This window comes from Corythoichthys intestinalis, chromosome 8 (assembly GCF_030265065.1).
Source record: "Corythoichthys intestinalis isolate RoL2023-P3 chromosome 8, ASM3026506v1, whole genome shotgun sequence".
In the NCBI taxonomy this organism is placed as follows: domain Eukaryota; kingdom Metazoa; phylum Chordata; class Actinopteri; order Syngnathiformes; family Syngnathidae; genus Corythoichthys; species Corythoichthys intestinalis.
In genome coordinates this window covers 2272726-2299717 of record NC_080402.1, presented here as the reverse complement: position 1 = coordinate 2299717, position 26992 = coordinate 2272726, and the positions used below count along the sequence as shown (strand labels likewise).

The 26992-nt window shown below is 40.6% G+C and overlaps 2 protein-coding genes across 2 annotated transcripts in view; one reads left to right on the top strand and one right to left on the bottom strand.

The window, feature by feature from the left end:
• The first annotated feature begins 630 nt into the window (after positions 1-630).
• On the top strand, positions 631-24344 carry cpe (carboxypeptidase E). Its single transcript, XM_057844577.1, has 9 exons — positions 631-960; positions 9999-10195; positions 10257-10424; positions 13571-13688; positions 13756-13938; positions 16724-16863; positions 17881-17980; positions 18086-18204; positions 22393-24344. The coding sequence occupies exons 1-9, from the start codon at positions 738-740 to the stop codon at positions 22489-22491; spliced, it is 1347 nt and encodes a 448-aa protein (XP_057700560.1). The 5' UTR covers positions 631-737; the 3' UTR covers positions 22492-24344.
• Positions 24345-25044: 700 nt separating this feature from the next.
• Positions 25045-26992, bottom strand: part of dchs2 (dachsous cadherin-related 2) — a 48559-nt gene continuing 46611 nt past the window's right edge. Inside the window, exon 14 of the transcript XR_009064281.1 lies at positions 25045-25783. The gene's annotated coding sequence lies outside the window, so the exon portion shown is untranslated. The remainder of the gene's footprint in view (positions 25784-26992) is intronic.

Sequence of the window (26992 nt, the reverse complement as noted above, 5' to 3'; positions counted from 1 at the left end):
GGGGGTACGTCCTGTTGATGACGGGTCACGTCCTGTTGATTTGGGGACACTTCCTGCTTATATCAGGTCACTTCGTGTTGATTTGGAGACATTTGGGGGACGCCCTGTTGATAACAGGTCACTTGGTGTTGTTTTGGGGACATTTAAGGGACGCGTCCTGGTGATATCAGGCCACTTAGTGTTGATTATAGGGACATTTTGGGGACACTTCCTGTTGATATCCGGTCACTTCCTGTTGATTTGGTGACATTTGAGGTACACGTCCTGTTGCATGGCTGTACAACTTTTATTTCACTTATCGTCCTGGAATTTTTTTATGTGTAACTTATGCGATTTGGTCAAAAATGGTTGGACATGTAGTGTTTTGGATGTTTTTAAATTTTATTTTTTCAAAAAACCCACGGAGAAAACTGCTACTGCATAATCAATCAATCAATCAACCAATCAATCAATCAATCAATCAATCAATCAATCAATCAGAAACCAATCACCTTGCTTGCAAGGCTACTCAGGCCCCCAATAACATTCGAAAGTTCAAGGGTCCAACTTGAACCGCTCAGGCAACGTTATGTATCTTCTTTTATTTTGAAAGCCCGCCCGGAGGCGCGCGCCTATCCCGTTTCCACATACTTGACGCTTCCCACTCAGGTACGCATCCTTGAAGACTTTCGGGCAGCGCATCGAGCGAGGCCAACATCCGTCTTCTCTTTTCTTTTCTTCTTCCGATCACTCCAGCGATGGCCGCCAAGTTTGCTTTACTGCTGCTGCTGCAGCTGGCTCTCACGTCGGCGGACGACATGTCGATGGAGTACCACCGCTACGACGAGCTGCGGAAGGCGCTGGTGTCCGTGTGGCTGCAGTGTCCCACCATCGCGCGCATCTACACCGTCGGCGAGAGCGTCGAGGGCCGCGAGCTCCTCGTGCTGGAGATGTCCGACAACCCCGGCAAGCACGAAGCGGGTGAGCGCTCTTTTCACGCCACGCAAATAATCACGCGCGCGCACAAAGAGCGAGAGATTGAAAGGTGCAATGACGAACCGCCATTTTGCGGGCAAAAGATGCTGCGGCAGGTGCACTGCGATGGCCACACTCTCCTTATCGGTCTCCGTGCTCCAATGTCATTTCATCGAAATGATTTCATCAGATGCCATTGACGGCAAGAGACGTCCAATCCGTTTGAAGTGGGAGTATGGCAGCAGATAAAAGAAGGTCCCGCTTCAAATGAACTGAACGTCTATAGGAGATAAAGACATTTCAATTGACGGCAGATCAGGGCCGGCCCAGCCTAAACGCAGACTATGCAGCTGCTTAGGGCTCCTGCCCACTAGGGGGCCCCCAATCTGGCAATTATTTTATTTAGTTCTATTTTGTTTACTACAGTTTGCTTTATTTGACTTTTGTGAGTTTTGATACTTGATTACAAGCTTAAAAAAATAAAAAATCTTCCTTAACTTCTTTCTTTCGACTTTTAGAAAAGGTTTTGGCGCTATCTACTGTAACTACTGAAAATCATTTGGGGAGAGAAGTTTGAAGTATGCAGTGCAACAAAATCTGATTAATATACAAAATATGGACGTATGGGTTGGATTGCATGTATGGGTTTCACAGTACACTATGATGAAATGGTGGGCCAAAAATATGTGCCCCTTTCCATTATTTTGCTTAGGGGCCACAAATAGCCTGGGCTGGCCCTGCGGCAGATGCATGAAAAGACCATTTGTTGCCCCTTCCATCATGGCCGCCTTTTGGTGACGTTCCCATCAAAGTTAAAATGATGTCATAACTAGCTTATTTCTCAACTCATTTTAAAGACTATTTTATCGTAGCAACTGCTATTCAGTCATTGGCTGCCATTGCCATCTTGGCCAGAGGAAGAACAAATATTTTTAAAAACTCATTGGATGCCATTGACGGTGCTAGACGTCCAATTCGTTTGAAGTGGAAGAGTTGGCAGCGGCTAGACGAACGTCCAGCTACAAATTAATTGAACATCTATTAGCATTGAGTAATTTCTATTAACGGCAGAAGCATGAAAAGACCATTTGTTGCCCCTTCCAACATGGCCGCCTTTTGGCGACATTCCCATTAAAGTTAATGTGTTATCGTTCAAATGAAGTGATAACTACCATATTTCTCAATCCATGTTTAAAAGATTATTTTATCATAGCAACTGCTAGTCATTTATTTGCTGCCATTGACGGCGCTGGACGTCCAATCCATTGGAAGTGGGAGGGTTAGCAGCGAATAAGGGATGGATTGGACATCAATTCGTTAAAAACTCATTTCATTTCATGGAAGAAGCATGAAAAGACAATTTGTTGCCTCTACCAACATGGCCGCCCTTTGGTGACATTCCCATTAAAGTCAATGCGTTAACATTCAAAATAAGTCATAACAAGCTTATTTCTCAACACATTTTTAAAAGAATATTTTATCATAGCAACTGCTAGTCATTCATTGGCTGCCATCGACGGCACTAGACGTCCAATCCTTTGGAAGTGGGAGGGATGGCAGCCAATAAATGATGGATCGGACAATTCCTAGTGATAAACATATTGTCGGCAGGGTACTTTTTGGCCAGAGGAAGGACAAATGTGATTTTTTAACTCATTGTTTGCCATTGTCTGTGCTAGACATTTAATCCATTTGAAGTGGGAGAGTTATCTATTTGACATAGGAGGGTTGGCAGCAGATGAACGTATGTCCAGCTACAAATTAACTGAACATGTATTAGTGTTGAGTCATTTCTATTGAAGGCAGAAGCATGAAAAGACCATGTGTTGCCCCTGCCAACATGGCCGTACTTTGGTGCATTCCCAATAAGTCAATGCAGTGGGAGGGTTGGCAGCGGATAAATGATGGACTTTTACTTGTGATAAACTCATTGGCGGCAGGGTACGTCTTGGCCAGAGGAAGGACAAATTTTATTTTTTCCACTCATGGTCTGCTTTTGACTGCACTAGACGTCCAATCTATTTGACGTAGGAGGATTGGCAGCGGACGAACGAATGTCCAGCTACAAATTAATTGAACACCTATTCATGTTAAGTCATTTCTATTGACAGCAGAAGCATGAAAAAAAAACATTTGTTGCCCCTTCCAACATGGCCACCCTTTGGCAACATTCCCATTAAAGTCAATGCGTTAATGGTAAAATGAAATCATAAAAGGTATATTTCTTCACCAATTTTTATATGAATATTTTATCATAGCAACTGCTAGTCATTCATTTACTGCCATTGACGACGCTAGACGTCCAGTCCATTGGAAGTGGGAGAGTTGGTACTGACTAAGTGATGGATTGGACATCAATTAGTTCAAAACTCATTTTATTTCATAGAAGAAGCATGAAAAGGCCATGTTTTGCCCCTACCAACATGGACGCCCTTTGATCACACACCCATTAAAGTCAATGCATTAACGTTCAAATGAAGTCATAACTAGCTTATTTTTCCAACCATTTTTTTAAAGAATATTTGATCATAGCAACTGCTAGTCATTCATTGGCTACCATTGACGGTGCTAGACCTTCAATCCATTTGAAGTGGGAGGATTGGCAGTGAATAAATGATGGATTGGACGTTTACTAGCGATAAACTCATTTTCGGCTGGGTACTTTCTGGCCAGAGGAAGGACAAATTTTATTTTTTAACGCATTGTCCGCCCTATTTGATGTGGGAGGCAGCGGAGGAACGTATGTCCAGCTACAAATTAATTGAACATCTATTAGTGTTAAGTCATTTCTATTGACAGCAGACGCATGAAAAGAAAAGAGCATTTGTTGCCCCTACCAACATGGCCGCCCTTTGGTGACATTCCCAATAAAGTCAATGCGTTAACGTTAAAATGAAGTCATAACTTGTTTTTGTCTCATCTGAGATTATTTTTTTCAAGGTCAAAGCATTTATTTACTCATTGTCGGCCATTGACGGTGATAGACGTCCAATCTTTTGGAAGTGGGAGGGATGGCAGCGGATAAATGATGCATCGGACGTTTTCTAGTGATAAACTCATTGGGGGCAGGGTACTTTTTGGCCAGAGGAAGGACAAATTTGATTTTTTTAACTCATTGTCCGCAATTGACGGTGCTAGACGTCCAATCTATTTGATGTGGGAGGGTTGGCAGCGGAGGAATGAAGGTCCAGCTACAAATTAATTGAACATCTTTTAGTGTTAGTTTTTTCTATTGACGTCAGACGCATGAAAAGACCGTTTTGTTGCCCCTTCCAACATGGCCGCCCTTTGGTGACGTTCCCATTTAGATCAATGGATTAACATTGAAATGAAGTCATCACTCGCTTGTCTCTCTACCCATTTTTAAAAGATTATTTTATCATAGCAACTGCTAGTCATTCATTGGTTGCCATTGATGGTGCTAGACGTCCAATCTTTTTTATGTGGGAGGGTTGACAGCAGATGAACGTGTGTCCAGCTACAAATTAATTGAACATCTATTAGTGTTAAGTCATTTCTATTGACGGGAGAAGCATGAAAAGAAAAGAGCATTTGTTGCCCCTACCAACATGGCTGCCGTTTGGTGACATTCCCATTGAAGTCAATGCGTTAACGTTAAAATGAAGTCAGAACTAGTTTGTTTCTCATCTGAGCTTATTTTCTCAAGGTCAAAGCATTTGCTATTTACTCATTGTCTGCCATTGACGGTGATAGACGTCCAATCTTTTGGAAGTGGGAGGGCTAGCAGCGGATGAATGTATGTCCAGCTACAAATTAATTGAACATGTATTAGTATAAAGTCATTTCTATTGACGGCACAAGCATGAAAAGACCATTTGTTGCCCCATTCAACATGGCCGCCCATTGGTGACATTCCCATTAAAGTCAATGTGTTAACATTTAAATGAAGTCATCACTAGCTTATTTCTGTACCCATTTTTAAAAGATTATTTTATTATAACAACTGCTCGTCATTCGTTGGCTGCCATTGACGGCGCTAGACGTCCAATCTATTTGAAGGGGGAGGATAGAAGCGGAGGAACAAACATCTAGCTACAAATTAGGTGAACATCTATTCGTGTGAAGTAATTTCTATTTACAGCAGAAGCATGAAAACACCATTTGTTGCCCCTTCCAACATGGCCACCGTTTGGCGACATTCCCATTAAAGTCCATGCGTTAATGTTAAAATGAAGTCATAACAGGTATATTTCTTCACCCATTTTTAAAAGAATATTTTATCATAGCAACTGTTAGTCATTCATTGGCTGCCATTAACGACAGTAGACGTCCAATCCACCAGAGGTGGGAGGGTTTGCAACAAATAAGTGATGGATTGGACGCAATTAGTGAGAAACCCATTTTATTTCATGGAAGAAGCATAAAAAGAACATGTTTTGCCCCTACCAACATGGCCGCCCTTTGGTGACAATCCCATCAAAGTAAATGCATTAACCTTAAAATGAAGTCATAACAAGCTTACTTCCCAACTTATTTCTAAAAGATTATTTCATCATAGCAACTGATAGTCATTCATTGTCTGCCATTGACGTCTCTAGACGTCCAATCCATTGGAAGTGGGAGAGGTGGCAGCGAATAAATGATGGATTGGACGTTTACTAGTGATAAACTCATTGGGGGCAGGGTACGTCTTGGCCAGAGTAATGACAATTTTTATTTTTTTTAACTCATTGTCCGCCATTGATGGCGCTAGACGTCCAATCTATTTGAAGTGGGAGGGTTGGCAGCGGAGGAACGAACGTCCCCACTTCAAAAAAATTGAATGTCTATTAGTTATAGTCATTTCAATTGACGACAGAAGCATATTTGTTGCCCCTTCCAACATGGCCGTCCTTTGGTGATACTCCCATTCAAGTCAATGCTTAACGTTCAAATGAAGTCATAACTAGCACTTTTCTTCCAATTTTTAAAAGAATATTTTATGATAGCAACTGCTAGTCATTCATTGGCTACCATTGAGGGCGCTAGACGTCCAATCCATTTGAAGTGGAAAGGGTGGCAGCGAAAGAACAAATCTAAATAAACTCAAAGTTTATTTAGTTTATTTAGAACAGGCGCAGCCATCATATTTTTTCAATTTCAAATTTTTTCTCAACCACCCTCTCAAATGCATTGGACGTGTATCGCCGTCAGCACGTTGCCGTTCGACGGCGGACGATGGTTTGCAATGACAAGATGTAAATCTCCGTTTTACGCCAGCCGAGCGAGTGGAAATAGCCGTCGCCGCGGCAACAGATCGGCTTAGCGTGCTGAGCCCGTGCTCGGCTCCCCGCCCAGCCCCGTTCGTTAGTAGGCCGCCATCTGGCAGGTATCTTCACGGTGCTGTTACGTGACAACCTTATGCAGTGCCCTGTTGGTGTTTACGCTCTGTTTACTAAGAAGTCGACTAACTCGTGAAATGTTTACAGCCAGATCGGACAGAATCTTGAGAAGGGCTTTGTTCTACAAGGCGTTCTGCCAGGAATGACCTGTATTGGCTGCTTTAAACAAAGATGGCAGCCTTCTTATGTGTTTTCAGGAATGGATTCTTGAGACTTTTTTGTGGGTCTACCACAGATAGACATGCCCACCAATTTTCATGTTGCTAGGTAAAATAGCCTAGCAGGTCTAATATAGCAAAAAAAAAGCCTAGAGTGCATTTCTTCTTTGAACCTAAATGGAAGTCTTCCTGTGTGTTTTAAGGAATAGGTTCTTGAGACTTTTTTGTGGGTCTAACCATGACAGACATGCCCACCAAATTTCATGTTGCTAAGTAAAACTATCTGCAGGGGCTGAATTTTTGTTTAAATGCTGGAGAGCGCTTCTTAGCTCAAATGGTTGTTTTGAACCAGAATGGCCGCCTTCCTATGGGTTTTCAGGCATGGGTTCTTGAGACTTTTTTGTGGGTCCACCCAAGATAGACATGCCCACCAAATTTCATGTTGCTAAGTAAAACCTTCTGCCGGGGTTGAATTTTTGTTTAAATGCTAGAGGGCGCTTCTTGTGTAAAATTGCTACTTCAGGCCAAAATGGCAGACCTACCGTGTGTTTTCAGGCATGGGTTCTTGACACTTTTTTGTGGGTCTATCCAAGATAGACATGCCCACCAAATTTCATGTTGCTAAGTAAAACCTTCTGCCGGGGTTGAATTTTTGTTTAAATGCTAGAGGGCGCTTCTTGTGTAAAATTGCTACTTCGGGCCAAAATGGCAGACCTACCGTGTGTTTTCAGGCATGGGTTCTTGACACTTTTTTGTGGGTCTATCCAAGATAGACATGCCCACCAAATTTCATGTTGCTAAGTAAAACCTTCTGCCGGGGCTGAATTTTTGTCAAAATGCTAGAGGGCCATTCTTGCATAAAATTGCTGCTTCAGGCCAAAATGGTGGAACTCATGTATGTTTTCAGGCATGGGTTCTTGAGACTTTTTTGTGGTTCTAGCCTTGACGGAAATGCCAACCAAATTTCAAGTTGCTAAGTAAAACTATCTACAGGGGCTGATTTTTTGTTTAAATCCTGGAGAGCGCTTCTTCGCTCAAATGGTTGCTTTGAACCAGAATGGCTGCCTTTCTATGGGTTTTTTAGGCATGGTTTCTTGAGACTTTTTTGTGATTCTAGCCTTGACAGACATGCCCAAAAAACTTCGTGTTGCTAAGTAAAACCTTCTGCTGGGGCTGAATTTTTGTTTAAATGCTGGAGGGCTCTTCTTGCATAAAATGGCTGCTTCGGGCCAAAATTTTGGACCTCATGTGTGTTTTCAGGCATAGGTTCTTGAGACTATTTTTTGGGTCTATCCTTGATGGACACACCCACCAAATTTCAAGTTGCTAAGTAAAACTATCTGCAGGGGCTGAATTTTTGTTCAAATCCTGGAGAGCGCTTCTTAGCTCAAATGGTTGCTTTGAACCAGAATGGCTGCCTTCCTATGAATTTTCAGGAATGGGTTCCGGAGACTTTTTTGTGGGTCTAGCCATGACAGACATGCCCACCAAATTTTATGTTGCTAAGTAAAACTATCTGCTGGGGCTGAATTTTTGTTTCAATGCTAGAGGGCCTTTCTTACATAAAAATTGCTGGGGCTGCAAAAAATTCGGGCCAAAATTTTGGACCTCATGTGTGTTTTCGAGCATAGGTTCTTGAGAGTTTTTTGTGGGTCTAGCCATGTCAGACATGACCACCAAATTTCATGTAGCTAAGTAAAATTGTCTGCAGGGGCTGAATTTCTGTTTAAATGCTGTGGATGCTTTTTGAATAAAATGGCTGCTTCAGACCAAAACGGCAGACCTACTGTGTTTTTTCAGGCATGGGTTCTTGAGACATTTTTGTGGGTCTAGCCATTACGGACAAGCCTACCAAATTTCATGTTCCTAACCCAAACCGTATACAGGGGCTGAATTTTTGTTGAGAGTACTTCTTAGCTAAAATGGTTCCTTTGAAGCAAAATGGCAGCCTTCCAGTGTATTTTCAAGCAAAAGTTGTTGACACCATTTCACAGGAGTCATCATGGAAGTCTCCCTTGTTTTACTACCCAGCTGCTGAAACGCTGTGACGCATCAAATGACATCATGGAAAAGTGTAGTAACCAAATGCATGGGAAGGCTCCTACTAAAAATAAATTGCCGGAAAGGATAAAAGGCAGAGAGGAGTTGTGAATTATTCATAAGTGGCCGCTTCACTCTCCCCGTTCTCTGTTGCCACGGCGACTCCCAGTCCCCGCCGACTTCTTGTCGCCGCAGAAACCATAATGACAAACTGCACCGAATCACCTGATGTGGCGAATAGATGTATATAGCAACCCGTATATATCTATATCTATATTTATATTTATATATATATTTTAGGGTGGTGCCTGTTAAAAGCACTGAGCCCCCACAAGGACGTAAAAAGTCTGCCATTGAGTGCGCTAGAGTGATAAACTCATTTTAATTCATGGCAGAAGCCATAAAAGAGCTTTCACGTCCCATCCCAACATGTTCCAGGGCGGCCATGTTGGTAGGGGCGACCTCCTATCAAAGGCATTGACTTTCAAATCAAGTCATAATGAGCTTATTTCTTAAAAATATACATATACAGTATATATTTGATCCATGTCAATTCATCTGCTCTTAACTCAGTGGCTGCCATGGACGGTGCTAGACGTCCAATCCGTTTGAATCGGGAAGGCTGGCAGTGAATCTACAAAGGTGGATGTCTAGGAGTGACAAACTCATTTCAGTTTTTCCACTAGTTCATTACTTTTTTTGATATGCAGTTTTTGTTTTTCAATTTTATTACAAAAAATAATAATGTAAATTTTGGCTACTTTTGACCAAATTAGGCAGTTTTGGAAGGGACCCTTTTGGTTAGTTTTCAGAGTTAAAGTCGTGTTTTGAAGTTCATTGCTTTCTTACGCAGTCATCTTTGCTCTAATTATAGCTGGCATTTTAGCGCCTCACCGTGCACAGAGCAGAGAACTGCATGTCATTTCTCATTTGTCGGTAGACAAATTCAGCAAACTCATATTAAAAATGACATTACAATCAAATGTGTTAGATGCGCTGTCGTCTAAAAATAAAAAAATAAAAAAATGAATAAATAAAAATCTCAAAAATAATACAAAAGATAAATTTATAAAATAAATGTAAAATTAAAATGTGTTTATATTATATTTGTATTGTTGTCGTTTCCTTGTGACAAGTGTATTTTCTTTTCCAACCAATCTCAACAGAAATATATTTTACCCAGAATGCTTTTCGAATCAGCTCTGGAAAATATTGTCACAGTTGTCCTTTGGCAATGATTTCTATTGAAAAACATTCAATTGACACTTAATAATGAATAGAAAATATAAGTAATTAGTCGTTATTGCTTTTATTGAAATGAAATACAATAGTTTAAGCCTTTTTTTTTTTTAAAGCAGATCTACTACTCCTAGCCTCCTTTTTTTTTTTAATCAAACTGGGTGGGTTTTACGGTGCGATCCATACGCGATCGGGCTGTAAACTGTCTGTCCCATCCTATTTGACACTTTGTAAGACAAGCGTTGAAATGTGGCATTTTCTTTAGGCGAACCCGAGTTCAAGTACGTGGCCAACATGCACGGCAACGAAGCGGTGGGCCGGGAACTCCTGGTCTACTTGGCGCAGTACCTGTGCGACCAGTACCAACGGGGGAACCAGACCGTGGTGGACCTCATCCACAACACACGAGTACACCTCATGCCCTCCATGAACCCCGACGGCTTCGAGAAAGCCGCCTCGCAGGTGAGCCCGCCACCCGCCCGCTCGACGTCCGAGTCGACTGTCCGACTTTCTGCTCTGTCAGTCCGGCGAGATCAAGGACTGGTTCGTGGGCCGCACCAACGCGCAGGGGGTGGACCTGAACCGCAACTTCCCCGACCTGGACAGGATCGCCTACATCAACGAGCGAGAAGGCGGAGCCAACAATCATCTGCTGCAAAACATCAAGAAGTCGGTGGATGAAAACACCAAGGTTCGTCCACGTACTGCTGTTCGTAAATATCGCATGAGGGTCTTTTTTTTTTTTTTTTTTTTTGTAGACCACTTGTATACAGTTCGGCCAAAAAATGCCCATTCATTTTGAATGGGCAAAATTTCCCATTGATTCACAATGGCCCTATTTGCCCACCATTCATTTCAATGGCAAACTTCCATTCGCCTGAACGAAAAAGGAAAAGGACCACAAATTGCCCCCAAATCAACAGGAAGTGACTCGATGTCAACAGGAAGTGACCCAAAATGCCCACAAAATAGAGTGATCTGTTGTGAACAGGAAGCTACCCTTAAATGCCCAAATATCAACAAAAAACGATAACAAAAAGCCGAAAAATCAACAGGAAGTGACCCCGAACTGTCCACAAAACATCAGGAAGTGACCTGATATCAACAGGATGTGATAACCAAAAGCATGAAAATCAACAGGAAGTGACCTTGGACTGCCACAAAATCAACAGGAAGTGACCCCAAAATGCCCCCAAAACAACAGGAAGTGACCTCGAACTACCCACAAAACAACTGGAAGTGACCAGATATCAACTGGAAGTGACCCCAAACTGCCCCAAAATCAACAGGAAGTGACCTGTTATGAACAGGAAGTTACCCCTAAAAGCCCCAAAATCAACAGGAAGTAATAACTAAAAGCCTCAAAATCAACAGGAAGTGACCCGGTGTCAATAGAAAGTGAGCTCTAAATGCCTCCAAATAAACAGGCAGTGACCAGATATCAACAGGAAGTGATCCTAAAATGCCCCCAAAACAACAGGAAGTGACCTGATATGAGCAGGAAGTCACCCCTAAATGCCCCAAAATGAACAGGAAGTTAGCCCTGAATGCCCAAAAATCAACAGGAAGTAACAACGAAAAGCCTCAAATCAACAGGAAGTGACCCGATATCAACAGGAATTGACCCTAAAATGCCACAAAACAACAGGAAGTGACCCAATATGAACAGGAAGTGACCCCGAAATGACTCAAAGTCAACAGGAAGTGACCCAGCATGAATAGGAAGGGAACCTAAAATGCCCTAAAATCAACAGGAAGTGATCCAATGTGAACAGGAAGTGACCCTTAAATGCCCCCAAGTCAACAGGAAGTGACCCATATCAACAGGAAGTGACCCTAAAATGCCACTAAGCAACAAGTGACCCAATATGAACAGGAAGTGACCCCGAAATGACTCAAAATCAACAGGAAATGACCCAGTATGAATAGGAAGGAACCTAAAATGCCCTAAAATCAACAGGAAGTGATGCAATATGAACAGGAAGTGACTGTTAAATGCCCCCAAGTCAACAGGAAGTGACCCGATATATATAGAAAGTGACCCTAAAATGCCGTAAAACAACAGGAAGTGATCCAATATGAACAGGAAGTGACCCCGAAATGACTCGAAGTGACCCAATATGAACAGGAAGGGAACCTGAAATGCCCTAAATTGTAACCTGATATGAACAGGAAATGACCCCTAAATGCCCCGAAATCAACAGGAAATGACCCAATATGAAAAGGAAGTGACCCCGAAATGCCCACAAATCAACAGGAAGTGACCCGATATGTACAGGCATGGAACCGGAAATGCCCTAAAATCAGCAGAAAGTGACCCCTAAATGCCCCCAAATCAACAGGAAGTGGCCCGATATAAACAGGAAGTGACCCTATAATGCCCTAAAATCAACAGGAATTGACCTGATATGAACAGGAAGTGACCCCTAAATGCCCGAAAATCAACAGGAAGTGACTCGATATAAACAGGATGTGACCTTAAAATGCCACAAAACAACAAAAAGTGATCCAATATGAACAGGAAGTGACCCCCGAAATGACTCAAAATCAACAAGAAGTGACCCAATATGACCTAAAGTGTAACCTGATATGAACAGGAAATGACCCTTAAATGCCCCGAAATCAACAGGAAGTTGACCCAATATGAAAAGGAAGTGACCCCGAAATGCCCACAAATCAACAGGAAGTGACCCGATATGTACAGGCATGGAACCGGAAATGCCCTAAAATCAGCAGAAAGTGACCCCTAAATGCCCCCAAATCAACAGGAAGTGGCCCGATATAAACAGGAAGTGACCCTAAAATGCCCTAAAATCAACAGGAATTGACCTGATAAGAACAGGAAGTGACCCCTAAATGCCCGAAAATCAACAAGAAGTGACTCGATATAAACAGGATGTGACCTTAAAATGCCACAAAACAACAAAAAGTGATCCAATATGAACAGGAAGTGACCCCGAAATAACTCAAAATCAACAAGAAGTGACCCAATATGACCTAAAGTGTAACCTGATATGAACAGGAAATGACCCTTAAATGCCCCGAAATCAACAGGAAGTTGACCCAATATGAAAAGGAAGTGACCCCGAAATGCCCACAAATCAACAGGAAGCGACCCGATATGTACAGGAATGGAACCTAAAATGCCCTAAAATCAGCAGGAAGTGACCCCTAAATGCCCCCAAATCAACAGGAAGTGGCCCAATACAAACAGAAAGTGACCCTAAAATGCCCTAAAATCAACAGGAATTGCCCCGATATGAACAGGAAGTGACCCCTAAATGCCCGAAAATAAACAGGAAGTGACTCGATATAAACAGGAAGTGACCTTAAAATGCCACAAAACAACAGGAAGTGACCCAATATGAACAGGGAGTGACCCTCTAAATGCTCCCAAATCAACAGGAAGTGACCCTAAAATGCCACAAAATGACAGGAAGTGACCCAATATGAACAGGAAGTGACCCCGAAATGACTCCTAATCAACAGGAAATGACCTGATATGAACAGGAAGGGAACCTGAAATGCCCTAAAATCAACATGAAGTGATCCGATATGAACAGGAAGTGACCGCTAAATGCCCATAAATGAACAGGAAGTGACCTGTTATGAACCGGAAGTTACCCCTAAATGGACAAAAAGTCTGAAAATCAACAGGAAGTGACCTTGGAATGCCTCAAGATTAACAGGAAGTGACTAAATATCTCCAGGAAGTGCCCCTAAATGCCCAAAAACCAAAAGGAAATGACCAAATATGAACAGAAAGTGAATCTGAAATGGCATTTTCTAGTTTTAAATGTTTTTCTAAATGAACGGGTCTTTTGTCAACATGGGCAGCTGGCACCGGAGACCAAAGCGGTGATCCGCTGGATCATGGACGTCCCCTTTGTCCTGTCGGCCAACCTTCACGGGGGCGACGTGGTGGCCAATTACCCGTACGACGAAACCCGCACAGGTGAGCGACCGACCGCCGTTGCGCATTTTACCAACGGAACCGACGTGAGCCGGCGTTTCTGCCGCAGGCTCGGCCCACGAGTACAGCGCCAGCCCAGACGACGCTCTCTTCAAGTCGCTCGCCAAGGCCTACTCCTCCTTCAACCCCGTCATGTCGGACCCGGGGCGGGCTCCTTGCCGCCAGAGCGACGACGACGCCAGCTTCAAGGACGGCGTCACCAACGGGGGGGCCTGGTACAGCGTACCGGGGGGTGAGGAGTCCGTCTATTAGGAACAAACTTATTTGAATTGACGGCAGAAGCCTGAAAAGACCTTTTGTCCGATAAGGGCGGCCATGTTTGTAGGGGCTAAGTCAAAGCGTTGGTATTCAAATCAAGTCATAGCTAGCTTATTTCCACAACCCATTTTTATCAGAGCATCTGCTATGCACTCATTGCCTTGCCATTGACGCCCAATCCAATTGAAGTGGGAGGGTTGGCAGCGAACGAACAAACTGCTGGCCTTCCCACTTCAAATGGATTGGACGTCTACTAGCGGATAAAATAATTTCGATTTACGGGAGAGTCAGGAAAAGACATTTCATTGCCCTCACTAACAAGGCCTCAGGGCGGCCATGTTGGTAGGGGCAAAGTTCCCATCAAACTCAATGCATTTACATTCAAGCCATAGCAAGCTCATTTCTCAGCCAATTTTGATCAGAGCATCCACTATGTACTCGTTGTCTGCCATTGATGCTGCTAGACGTCCAATCCGTTTGAAGTGGGATGGATGGCAGTGAATAAACAAATATTAATTTGCTGCACCAACACTCTCGCTTCAAATGGATTGGATTTCTAGCAATAAATTAATTTCGATAGACGGCGGCAGAAGCACGAAAAGACTTTTCATCTCCCTTACCAAAATGGCCTCAGGGCAGCCATGTTGGTAGGGGCAGTGTCAAAGCATTGACATTCAAATCAAGTCATAGCAAGCTCATTTCTAAGCAATTATTTATCAGAGCATCTGCTATGCACTCATTGCCCCGCCATTGACGGCTCTAGACGTCCAATCCATTTGAAGTGGAACGGTTGGCAGCGAACGAACAAACTGCCGAACCTCCCACTTCAAATGGATTGGACATTTACTAGCGAATAAACTCATTTCGATTGATGGTAGAAACAGGAAAAGAGCTTTCAATGCCCTTACCAACAAGGCCTCAGGGCGGCCATGTTGGTAGGGGCAATGTTCCCGTTAAAGTCAATGCATTAACATTCAAATCAAGTCATAGCAAGCTCATTTCTCAGCCAATTTTTATCAGAGCATCCACTATGTACTCATTGTCTGATATTGACAGCGCTCTATGTATGTCCAATCCATTTGAAGTGGGAGGGATGGCAGTGAATAAACAAACTTTCATTTGCTATGCCAACCCTCTCACTTCAAATGGATTGGACTTCTACTAACAATAAACTAATTTCGATAGACGGCAGAAGCCTGAAAAGAACTTTCATCGCCCTTACCAATATGGCCTCAAGGCAGCCATGTTGGTAGGGGCAAAGTCAAGCATTGACATTCAAATCAAGTCATAGCTAGCTTATTTCCCCAAACCATTTTTATCTTTGCATCCACTACAGGTATGTACTCATTGTCTGCTATTGACAGCGCTAGATGTCCAATGCTTTTGAAGTGGGATGGATGGCAGTGAATAAACGAACATTCATTATCTGTGCCAACCTCTCACTTCAAATGGATTGGACATCTACTAGCCATATACTCATTTCAATTGGCGGCAGAAGCACGAAAAGAGCTTTCATTGCCCTTACCAACGTGGCCTCAGGGCAGCCATGTTGGTAGGGGCAAAGTCAATGCATTGACATTCAAATCAAGTCATAACTAGTTTATTTCCCAAACCATTTTAATCAGAGCTTCTGCGATGCACTCATCGTTTGCCGCTGGACGTCCAATCTATTTGAAGTGGGAGGGTTGGAAGCGAACGAACAGACGGCCAACCCTCCCACTTCAAACAGATTGGACGTCTACTGGCAATACGCTCATTTCGATTGACGGCAGAAGCACGAAGAGATTTCATCACCCTTACCAACGTGCCCTATGGGCGGCCATGTTGGTAGGGGCAAAGTTCCCATCCAAGTCAATGCATTGTCATTCAAATCAAGTCATATCTAGCTTAGTTCCCAAACCATTTTGATTAGAGCATATACTATGTACTCATTGTCTGCCATTGACGGCGCTAGAAGTCCAATCAGTTTGAATCACTTCAAATGGATTGGACGTCCACTAGTGATATACTCATTTCAATTGAAGGCAGAAGCATGAAAAGAGCTTTCATCGCCCTAACCAATGTGGCCATGTTGGTAGGGGCAAAGTTCCCATCAAAGTCAAAGTGTTGACATTTAAATCAAGTCATAGCTAGCTTATTTCCCAACCACCACAACCAAAGCATATATTATGTACTCATTGTATGCCAATTGATGGCACTAGACTTCCAATCCGTTTAAAACGGGAGGGCTAGCAGCAAATAAACGAACATTCATTCGCCGCCAACCCTCGCACTTTAAATGGATTGGACATCGATTCATGTTATATTTATTTCAATTGGCGTCAGAAGCACGAAAAGAGCTTTCATCGCCTTTACCAACGTGGCCACAGGGCAGCCATGTTGGGAGGGGCAAAGTTCCCATCAAACTCAATGCATTGACATTCAAATCAAGTCATCAAAATTTGATTAATGTAAAAGCAACTGCTATTTTCTTATTGACTGCCATTGACATTTACTGCCATTTCTCCCACTTCAAACGGATTGGACATCCAGTTATGGCAGCCAACGAGTGCCCTGGAAAATTTTCAATTTATTTATATATATATTTTGAATGAATGAACTATAGCTATGTTTTTACAGTTTATTATAAACCGAAGTTTTTGAAAATCCGTCAAAATTTGGCAAAATTTTATAGTGGAGGAAATGACTCCCTTTAGCTTGGCTGTATTAGAGCTCCGCCTTGTGTTAAGATGGCCGCCGGTTACTGGTTGTGCCGGCAGGAATGCAAGACTTCAACTACCTGAGCAGCAACTGCTTCGAGATCACGCTGGAGCTGAGCTGCGACAAATTCCCCGCCGAGGACACGCTCAAGAGCTACTGGGAGCAGAACCAAGACTCCCTGGTTAACTACATACAGCAGGTAAGGCTGGCGTGCGTATCCTACATGTAACGTTAGATGTGCTGCGTGTGCCCATGGTGGCCATCTTAGGACAGGAAGATGTCACTCCTCATGACATTATCCCTATATCGGAGTATTTTTGGTTATTAAAAAAAAAAAAAAAAAAAACATTTTGGTATGTTTATTTTATTAGATGAGATGTTTTTAAGTTAAAATATATCATTGAATTAAAATAAATAAATAAAGGTTTTCTCTTCGTCCCCGGTGTCACTGTCCCTGTTAAATTGAGTTCAGAAAATTGCTCATTTATTAATCATTAAATTATCATTACTAATTAAAATAATAATTAGGGCTGTCAAACGATTAAAATGTTTAATCGAGTTAATTACAGCTTAAAAATTAATTAACCGTAATTAATCGCAATTCAAATCATCTATAAAATATGCCATATTTTTCTGTAAATTATTGTTGGAATGGAAAGATAAGACACAAGACGGACGTATACATTCAACATACGGTACATAAGTTCTGTATTTGTTTATTATAACAATAAATCAACAAGATGGCATTAACATTATTAACATTCTCTTAAAGCGATCCATGGATAGAAAGACTTGTAGTTCTTAAAAGATAAATCTTAGTACAAGTTATAGAAATTTTATATTAAAACCAATCTTAATGTTTTCGTTTTATTAAAATTTGTGAAATTTTCAATCAAAAAATAAACTAGCTCGCCATTGTTGATGTCAATAATTACGCCATGCTCACTCATTGTGGTTAAACCCATAAAATCATTTGGACCCAAGCGCCAGCAGAGGCCACCAAAAAACAAGTAACAAGCGGACATCACACTGCTGTCATTTTAATCTGTTTGAGCGGAGCATGTGCGTTAATTGATCAATTAAAAAAAAAATAATTAACACCTTTTGACAGCTGTAATAATAATAATTAATAATTACAAATGTCTAATTCATAAAAATATTTATTATCAATATTAAATCCCAATTTAACCACCGATTGTAACAAATTTGCCGGCAGGTTCATCGCGGTGTCAAGGGCTTCGTGCGAGACCTGCAGGGCAACGCCATCAGCAACGCCACCATCTCGGTGGAAGGCATCGACCACGACGTCACCACAGGTCTCGAACGCTGAAAAATCGCTTTTTTGTTGTTTTTTTTTTGGCCGATGAACCTTCCCCAAGTCGATGAAATTGATGTTTTTGGTTTTTTTTCTGCCTTGCCAGCCAAAGACGGCGACTACTGGCGCCTGCTGATTCCTGGCAACTACAAAGTGGCGGCATCGGCTCCGGGATACTTGAGCGTCATCAAGAAAGTGGCCGTCGCCTACAGCCCCGCCACCAGGGTACCGGAAAAATTCACTCATTTCTCTCTCACCTATAACAGAGTATTGTGAAATAAAAAATAGCTGCACGAGAATAATGTTGTAATTAAAGAGCAGCAGCTATTGATAATTTAAGTAAAACAATCTGGTGCACACCGTATTGCTTAAATTTATTTTATTTCTGTCTATGTTCTGACTAGACTCTGTACTAGTGCGCACCAGAAACTATCTGGTAAACATTTGCATAATACAGCATTTAAGATAGCGGACCTTTGCTACGCAAGTGTTTAAAACAATTGGCTAACTTGCATCGCATTAGCAACCGTCCACTAGCTTAAATGCTCTAAAATGCTACCTTTTAAAACAATTGGCTAACTTGTGTAGCATTAGCAACAGTCTGCTAGCTAAAATGCTATATAATACTAATGTTTACCAGATAGTTTCTGGTGCACACTTAGAATTAGTAGTAGGCTATATAGTATTTAAATTAGCGGACATTTGCTATATAAGTTAGCCAAGGGTTAGGGTTAGCAACAATTGGCTACTATATAGCATTTACGCCAACAGATTTTTCCTATGCAGTTTTGTTGCATTGTGCAATTGGCTAACTTGCCTAGCAAAAGTCCACTAGCTTAAATACTATATCATGCTAATGTTTACAACAATTGGCTAACTTGCATAGCAAAAATCCACTAGCTTAAATGCTATATCATGCTAATGTTTAATACATTTGGCTAACTTGCATTGCAGTAGACCCTACCCACGTGACGTCACAACTCCTTCTTCCTGACTGGTGCCGCCCAATTGTCCGTCAACACATCATGTTTCCCTGTTACGGCTACGTACATTCCTCCTATTTACGACGTGTTTTTCTGCTCCTTAACATTAATAATCAAAATGGTGAAGGCGTGTGTGGCGGCCGGTAGTCATTTTATATCTGGTAAGATGCATTTAATATATATTTAGAGGGTTTTGGGCTGACAACCACAATTAAGATCATTGCTAGGCTAATCGCCGACAACATACACGTATGTATGTAGTGAGAGTGCTATCGCTAAACCATATAAAGATTAAAAGCCCTAACTCCATTGACAAACGACATGAAATACATTAGACTTGACAGTGGATGTTAGCAATAACAAAAGATTTTGAATTGAAAATTTCGTAACTCACCTTTCCAAGCACAAGATAGATTCCTGCCGAATTTTCGTGGACGAGGACCTGTTTCACCCAACCAGCAACGAAGTATTTATAAGCCTCCAAGCTCTTAAAGTTTTTCAAACTTTCGTGAGAATAGGCTGATTTTGCGTGGACAAGATAGTTGTACAGTTCAGGGTAGCTAGCAGATGTCAGGCAAATACGGCGGAGACAGCGCGTCGAAAAACATCGATTTAGGCATCAAATATGGATCTGGCGAATGGATAAACTGAAGCTTTCCACATAACGCCTTTTATGCAACGCATCAAGTGAGTTTACAGCATCCGAAAGCACCGGGTCTTCCATGAAATGCATTATAAATTGCTGGATCAATTGAGACCATTGATAATACAGACACAAAATGACGGACAAGTGGGCGGAACCATACAGCGAGCACGTGATTTTGTGACGTCGGTGGGTAGGGTCTATAGTCTGCTAGCCCAAATGCTATATAATGCTAATGTTTACAACAATTGGCTAACTTGCATAGCAAAAGTCCGCCAGCTTAAATGCTATAGAAAGGTAAGTTTTACAACGATTGGCTAACTTGAATAGCAAAGGTCAGCTAGTTTAACTGCTACATAATGGTAATCTGTACAATAATTAGCTAACTTGCCTGCAACAGTCCACTAGCTTAAATGCTATATAATGCTAATGTTTACAACAATTGGCTAACTTGCATGGCAAACGTCCGCTAGCTTACAGTAAATGCTATATAATGCTAATGTTTACCAGATAGTTTCTGCTGCATACCTAGCATTAGCAGTATATAGCATTTAAGCTAGCGTACTTTTGCTATGCAAGTTAGCCAATTGTTGTAAACATTAGCATTATATAGCATTTAAACTAGCGATCCTTTGCTATGTAAGTTAGCCAATTGCAACAATGCAACATAAGGCTATTATATAGCATTTAAGCTAGCAGACTATGCATTGTTTTGTTGCATTATTGCAATTGGCTGACCTGCGTAGCAAAAGTCCGCTAGCTTAAATGTTATATAATGCTAATGTTTAAAAATATTAGCTAACTTGCATAGCAAAAGTCCATTAGCTTAAATGCCATATAATGCAAATGTTTACAACATTTAGCTAACTTGTGTAGCAAAAGTCCGCTATCTTAAATGCTATATAAGGCTAATGTTTACAACAATTGGCTAACTTGCGTAGCAAAAGTCCGCTAGCTTAAATGCTATAGAAAGGTAAGTTTTACAACGATTGGCTAACTTGAATGGCAAAGGTCCGCTAGATTAAATGCTATATAATGGTGATGTTTACAATAAATAGCTAACTTGCATGCAACAGTCCACTAGCTTAAATGCTATATAATACTAATGTTTACAACAATTGGCTAACTTGCGTGGCAAACGTCCGCTAGCTTACAGTAAATGCTATATAATGCTAATGTTTACCAGATAGTTTCTGCTGCATACCTAGCATAGGCATTATATAGCATTTAAACTAGCGACCCTTTGCGATGTAACTTAGCAAACTGCAACATTGCAACATAAGGCTATTATATAGCCTTTAAGCTAGCAGACCATGCATTGTTTTGTTGCATTATTGCAATTGGCTAATTGCGTAGCAAAAGTCTGCTAGCTTAAATGTTATATAATGCTAATGTTTAAAAATATTAGCTAACTTGCATAGCAAAAGTCCATTCGTTTAAATGCCGTATAATGCAAATGTTTACAACAATTGGCTGCAAGTCCGCTATCTTAAATGCTATATAAGGCTAATGTTTACAATGATTGGCTAACTTGCCTAGCAAAAGTTCAGTAGCTGAAATGCTATATAATGCTAATGTTTACCAGATACATTCTGGTGCCCACTTAGCATTAGCTTTATTTAGCATTCAAGCAAGCGGACTTTTGCTATGCATTGTTTTGTTGTAATTGGCCAACCTGCATAGCAAAAGTCTGCTAGCTTAAATGGTATATAATGCTAATGTTCCCAACAACTGGCTAACCTGCATAGCAAAAGTCCGCTATCATAAATGCTATTTAATGCTAATGTTAACAACATTTGGCCAACTTGCATCGCAAAAGTCCATTAGCTTAAATGCTATATCATGCTAATGTTTACAACAATTGGTGCTAACTTGCATAGCAAAAGTCCACTAGCTTAAATGCTATATAATGCTAATGTTTACAACAATTGGCTAACTTACGTAGCAAAAGTCCGCTAGCTTAAATGCTATAGAGAGGTAAATTTTACAATGATTGGCTAACTTGAGTAGCAAAGGTCAGCTAGTTTAAATGCTATATAATGGTAATGTTTAGAATAATTAGCTAACTTGCATGCAACAGTCCACTAGCTTAAATGCTATATAATGCTAATGTTTACAACAATTGGCTAACTTGTACAGCAAAAGTCAGCTAGCTTACAGTAAATGCTATATAATGCTAATGTTTACCATATAGTTTCTGGTGCACACCTAGCATTAGCAGTATATAGCATTTAAGCAGGCGTACTTTTGCTATGCAAGTTGCCTAGCAAAAGTCCAGTAGCTAAAATGCTACATAATGCTAATGTTTACCAGATACTTCCTGGTGCCCACTTAGCATTAGCTTTATATAGCATTTACACGAGCAGACCTGTATAGCAAAAGTCCGCTAGCTTAAATGGTATATAATGCTAATGTTCCCAACAACTGGCTAACTTGCATAGCAAAAGTCCGCTAGTTTAAATGCAATTTAATGCTAATGTTAACAACATTTGGCTAACTTGCATGGCAAAAGTCCACTAGTTTAAATGCTATATAATGGTAATGTTTACAACAATTAGCTAACTTGCATGGCAAAAGTCCGCTAGCTTAAATGCTATATAATGCTAATGTTTACCAGATAGTTCCCTGGTGCGTGTATAATAATAGTATACTAATATACTCTGTATACTATATACTAAATAATACTGCTTTAAACCTCTTTGTAGCTCAAGGATGCTAAGCTAAATGATCATTCAAACCGCATGTATTGATTTATGATTATAACGTTCGTTCATTGATTGGTTTTAGGTGGACTTTGAGCTGGAGTCTCTGATGGAACGAAAGGAGGAGGAGCGCGAGGAGCTGATGGATTGGTGGAAGATGATGTCGGAGACGCTCAACTTCTAAAACTCCTTTTCTTCCTTTTTTCGTCGTCGTCATCGTTGTTCATCGTGAGTGGTAACCACAGCAACCCGCCATGTGATAGGAAAGCGGGACCACCCACCCCCAAAAAGGATTGCAGCACAGCTTGACTTTCAGCACACGTATAAATATATTCATTGTATATATATATAAATATATATTGGAGCGTATTTATCCAGCTAAGTATAACCAGAAATGTTTGTGTGTTTTGGGCCTGAATTGACATTTAACGTAGACATCAAAAAGCACCCATACTACAAAATAATCATCAAATATAGATGTATTATATTCCAATGAAAAATACAACTAACCAGTGCTGCAACGATTAATCTAACTGTAGCAATTGAAACACAAAAAAGCTTCAAATTAAATTTTGCTGCTTCGAGTATTCGTTTAATTAAAGTGGCATTGTAATGGTTTGTTTTGACAGTGAATATGACATAACTCATTTAACATGGCTGAATCCAGCTGCTCCCTGTTAAGACCAACATAAGTTTTTGCTAGAGCTAATGTTTTTTTTTTTATTGCATTCGTAATTTAATTTATAGGTTTATTTAGCTGTTTTTGGTGGGAATATGCTTTTGAACGCTTTGTTAAGAGCATTGTAAAAAAAAAAAAAAAAAAAAAAAAAAAGTTAGCATTTTATAGCATTTAAGCTAGCGGACGTTTGCTATGCAATTTGGCATATTGTTTTTTTGTTGTATTTAGGTCCTCAATCATTTATTTTTTTTAAAATACCATTTTAGGCTAAAATCAGGTATTTAAATTTTTTATATTCCTAATCCGATTACTCGATTATTCGAACTATTTCATAGATTAATCGACTACTAAAATAATCGATAGCTGCAGCCCTACAAATAACAGCAAAATAAAAAAAATAAGGAAAACGGATTAGAACATTTTTTTGAAAAGGAGGAATTTATACTGTCATTAAATGCCTCCATTTTTAATATTTTTGAATTTGAGGAATTTCTCATTTTTAGCTGTATTTTTCAATCGGCATTTTCTATTTTTTATGAATACTATTTTGATGTATCCCTCCTATGCTTGATGTTAACTCATCATCTGCCATGATGGTGCAAGATGTCCAATCCGTTTGAAGTGGGAGGTTTGGCACTGATTCTAATACTAAAACTCGGTTAAAATAATGAACTGCAAGATTCATACTTCTTGGTTAAAATTTGTTTCCATTTTGCCCAAAACATTGCATTTGTAGTCCAACGTGATTACATCTGGTCAAAAATGGCCAAATTCTGATCTAAAATTTTGGTCTTTTTTTTTTTAAAATAACATTTTTTGTGTGCCAATGCTTTATTTTTGGTACAAAGAGATTATTTTGGGGTGCCCAAAATGGTTGATAAAAGGTCAAAAATGCCCAAATTCTGAGCTAATATTCAGGTAAAATTTGGTTTATGTTTGGTATTATTGATTTTTTTTTTTTTTGTGCCAATGGTTCCTTTATCATTATTTTGGGATTCCAAATGGTTGATAAATAGGCAAAAAAATGGCCAAATTCTGTGCTAAAATTGTCAAAATTGGTTTATGTTTGGTATTATTATTTATTTATTTATGTATTGTGTGTGTGTGTGGGTGCCAATGATTCAATTTTAATTTCTTAGTCCAAAATGATTCGTTTTGACGGAAGTACGATTGCACGTCTAGCACGGTCATTGGCACCGAAAGTGTTACATGTCAATTCAGGCAGGATGTTTGAAAGCTCCTTTCATTTCATCTGAATGTGAATTTGAAATGTCCCGTCATATTTTACGCGGAATGTGGAAAAATGGATGTACCTATCGAAACAATTCAGTAATAAAACTCCCTCTTCATGTTGTCAATTTGTGTGCTTTTTTTTTTTTCTTTCTTTTTTTCATAAAGATGTTTGTTCTTGATGAATAAAATGGCAATACGTTTCACATTTAGATATCTTCAAACCTATTAAAGGTGCTATGAAATGTGACAAAGAGAGCAGATTTCTGACACAAATCCATCCAGAAACGTGACATCGTCTTGCTTTCTCAGCTGCCTTGGCCACGCCCACAAAAAAAAAGACATATGGAGTTCAATCAAGGCCAAGTATGTATGTATGTTATGTATTGTATGTATAAATGAATGCATGTATGTATCTAGGTGTAACGGGTACACGCAGGTCCATTGTGGAGCATGGAAACCTCCCTGCCGATTCATTCATATAAGGACGCTAGCGGCTGCACCGTTGGCTCGAGCTTTATTGGCGCAGTGGTTACCGTCCTTGCCTGCCGAGTGGGAGCGTCGTGGGGCGCAGGTTCGCATCCCGGCCTGGTCAGAGGTGGGAGCGGAACGCGGGGCGGCGCTGACACACCGGTTACATATGCATGCATGCATGTATTTGTGTGTATGTACTTACGTATAAATGTGTTTGTATGGATTGAAGTATTGTATAAGTATAGAATATAACTACAAACTCTAACCATACATACATATGTACATACCTACATAAACTCCAAAAGAACTGATGGATTAGTCAGGAGAAAATTGGTGAAGCGTGTTTTTATCAAGTTCAGCTCCCAGCAAACAGAAGTGCACAATTGACTATACTGTATAAAAAAGTAACAAGTTCAAACAACAACAGAAAAAAAATAATAGCATTTACAGAAAATTTGAATGGAGTTCAGCTGCAACATCCAAGCACACAAAAAATACAAGAAGCACAGGTGGGAAGTGGGGACTGATTTTGAGGGGAAAATAAATGAACTCTATTATATAAGCTGCACACAGACTACTTTTCATTGTGTCAAAGTGTCATTTTGTCAGTGTTGTCCCATGAAAAGATATACTTAAATATCTGCAGAAATTCGAGGGGTGTACTCACTTTTGTGATACACTGTACATACATGCATACATACCATCTTCAATCCATACATACATACATATTTCAATCCATACATACATACACACATACATGCATACAATACATACATCCATGTACACATCAATCCATACACACATACATACAGCACATACATACTTCAATGCATCCATCCATCTATCCATCCATATATAAATACATATTTCAATCCATCCATCCGTACATACATACATCAATCCATCCATCCATACATACATACATCAATCCATACACACATACATTTAGTACATACATACTTCAATCCATCATCCATAATTACATATTTCAATCCATACATACATACAGTACATACATCCATGTATACAATACATCCATCCATCCATCCATGTATACATTCATGTATACATCCATGTATACATCCATCCATACCTTCATACATACAGTGCCTTGCAAAAGTATTCGGCCCCCTTGAACCTTGCAACCTTTCGCCACATTTCAGGCTTCAAACATAAAGATATAAAATTTTAATATTTTGTCAAGAATCAACAACAAGTGGGACACAATCGTGAAGTGGAACAAAATTTATTGGATAATTTAAACTTTTTTAACAAATAAAAAACTGAAAACTGGGGCGTGCAAAATTATTCGGCCCCCTTGCGTTAATACTTTGTAGCGCCACCTTTTGCTCCAATTACAGCTGCAAGTCGCTTGGGGTATGTTTCTATCAGTTTGACACATCGAGAGACTGACATTCTTGCCCATTCTTCCTTGCAAAACAGCTCGAGCTCAGTGAGGTTGGATGGAGAGTGTTTGTGAACAGCAGTCTTCAGCTCTTTCCACAGATTCTCGATTGGATTCAGGTCTGGACTTTGACTTGGCCATTCTAACACCTGGATACATTTATTTTTGAACCATTCCATTATAGATTGGGCTTTATGTCTTGGATCATTGTCCTGTTGGAAGATAAATCTCCGTCCCAGTCTCAGGTCTTGTGCAGATACCGACAGGTTTTCTTCCAGAATGTTCCTGTATTTGGCTGCATCCATCTTCCCGTCAATTTTAAACATCTTCCCTGTCCCTGCTGAAGAAAAGCAGGCCCAAACCATGATGCTGCCACCACCATGTTTGACAGTGGGGATGGTGTGTTCAGGGTGATGAGCTGTGTTGCTTTTACGCCAAACATATCGTTTTGCATTGTGGCCAAAAAGTTCAATTTTGGTTTCATCTGACCAGAGCACCTTCTTCCACATGTTTGGTGTGTCTCCCAGGTGGCTTGTGGCAAACTTCAAACGAGACTTTTTATGGATATCTTTGAGAAATGGCTTTCTTCTTGCCACTCTTCCATAAAGGCCAGATTTGTGCAGTGTACGACTGATTGTTGTCCTATGGACAGACTCTCCCACCTCAGCTGTAGATCTCTGCAGTTCATCCAGAGTGATCATGGGCCTCTTGGCTGCATCTCTGATCAGTTTTCTCCTTGTTTGAGAAGAAAGTTTGGAAGGACGGCCGGGTCTTGGTAGATTTGCAGTGGTCTGATGCTCCTTCCATTTCAATATGATGGCTTGCACAGTGCTCCTTGAGATGTTTAAAGCTTTGGAAATCTTTTTGTATCCAAATCCGGCTTTAAACTTCTCAACA

What these genes read in the sequence shown, in the direction of transcription:
- cpe (XM_057844577.1), top strand. Translation starts at nt 738, where the DNA reads ATGGCCGCCAAGTTTGCTTTACTGCTGCTGCTGCAGCTGGCTCTCACG. An exon ending in TCGAGAAAGCCGCCTCGCAG is followed by an intron (nt 10,196 to 10,256) that starts GTGAGCCCGCCA and finishes CTGCTCTGTCAG; the next exon opens with TCCGGCGAGATCAAGGACTG. An exon ending in CCTACAGCCCCGCCACCAGG is followed by an intron (nt 18,205 to 22,392) that starts GTACCGGAAAAA and finishes GATTGGTTTTAG; the next exon opens with GTGGACTTTGAGCTGGAGTC.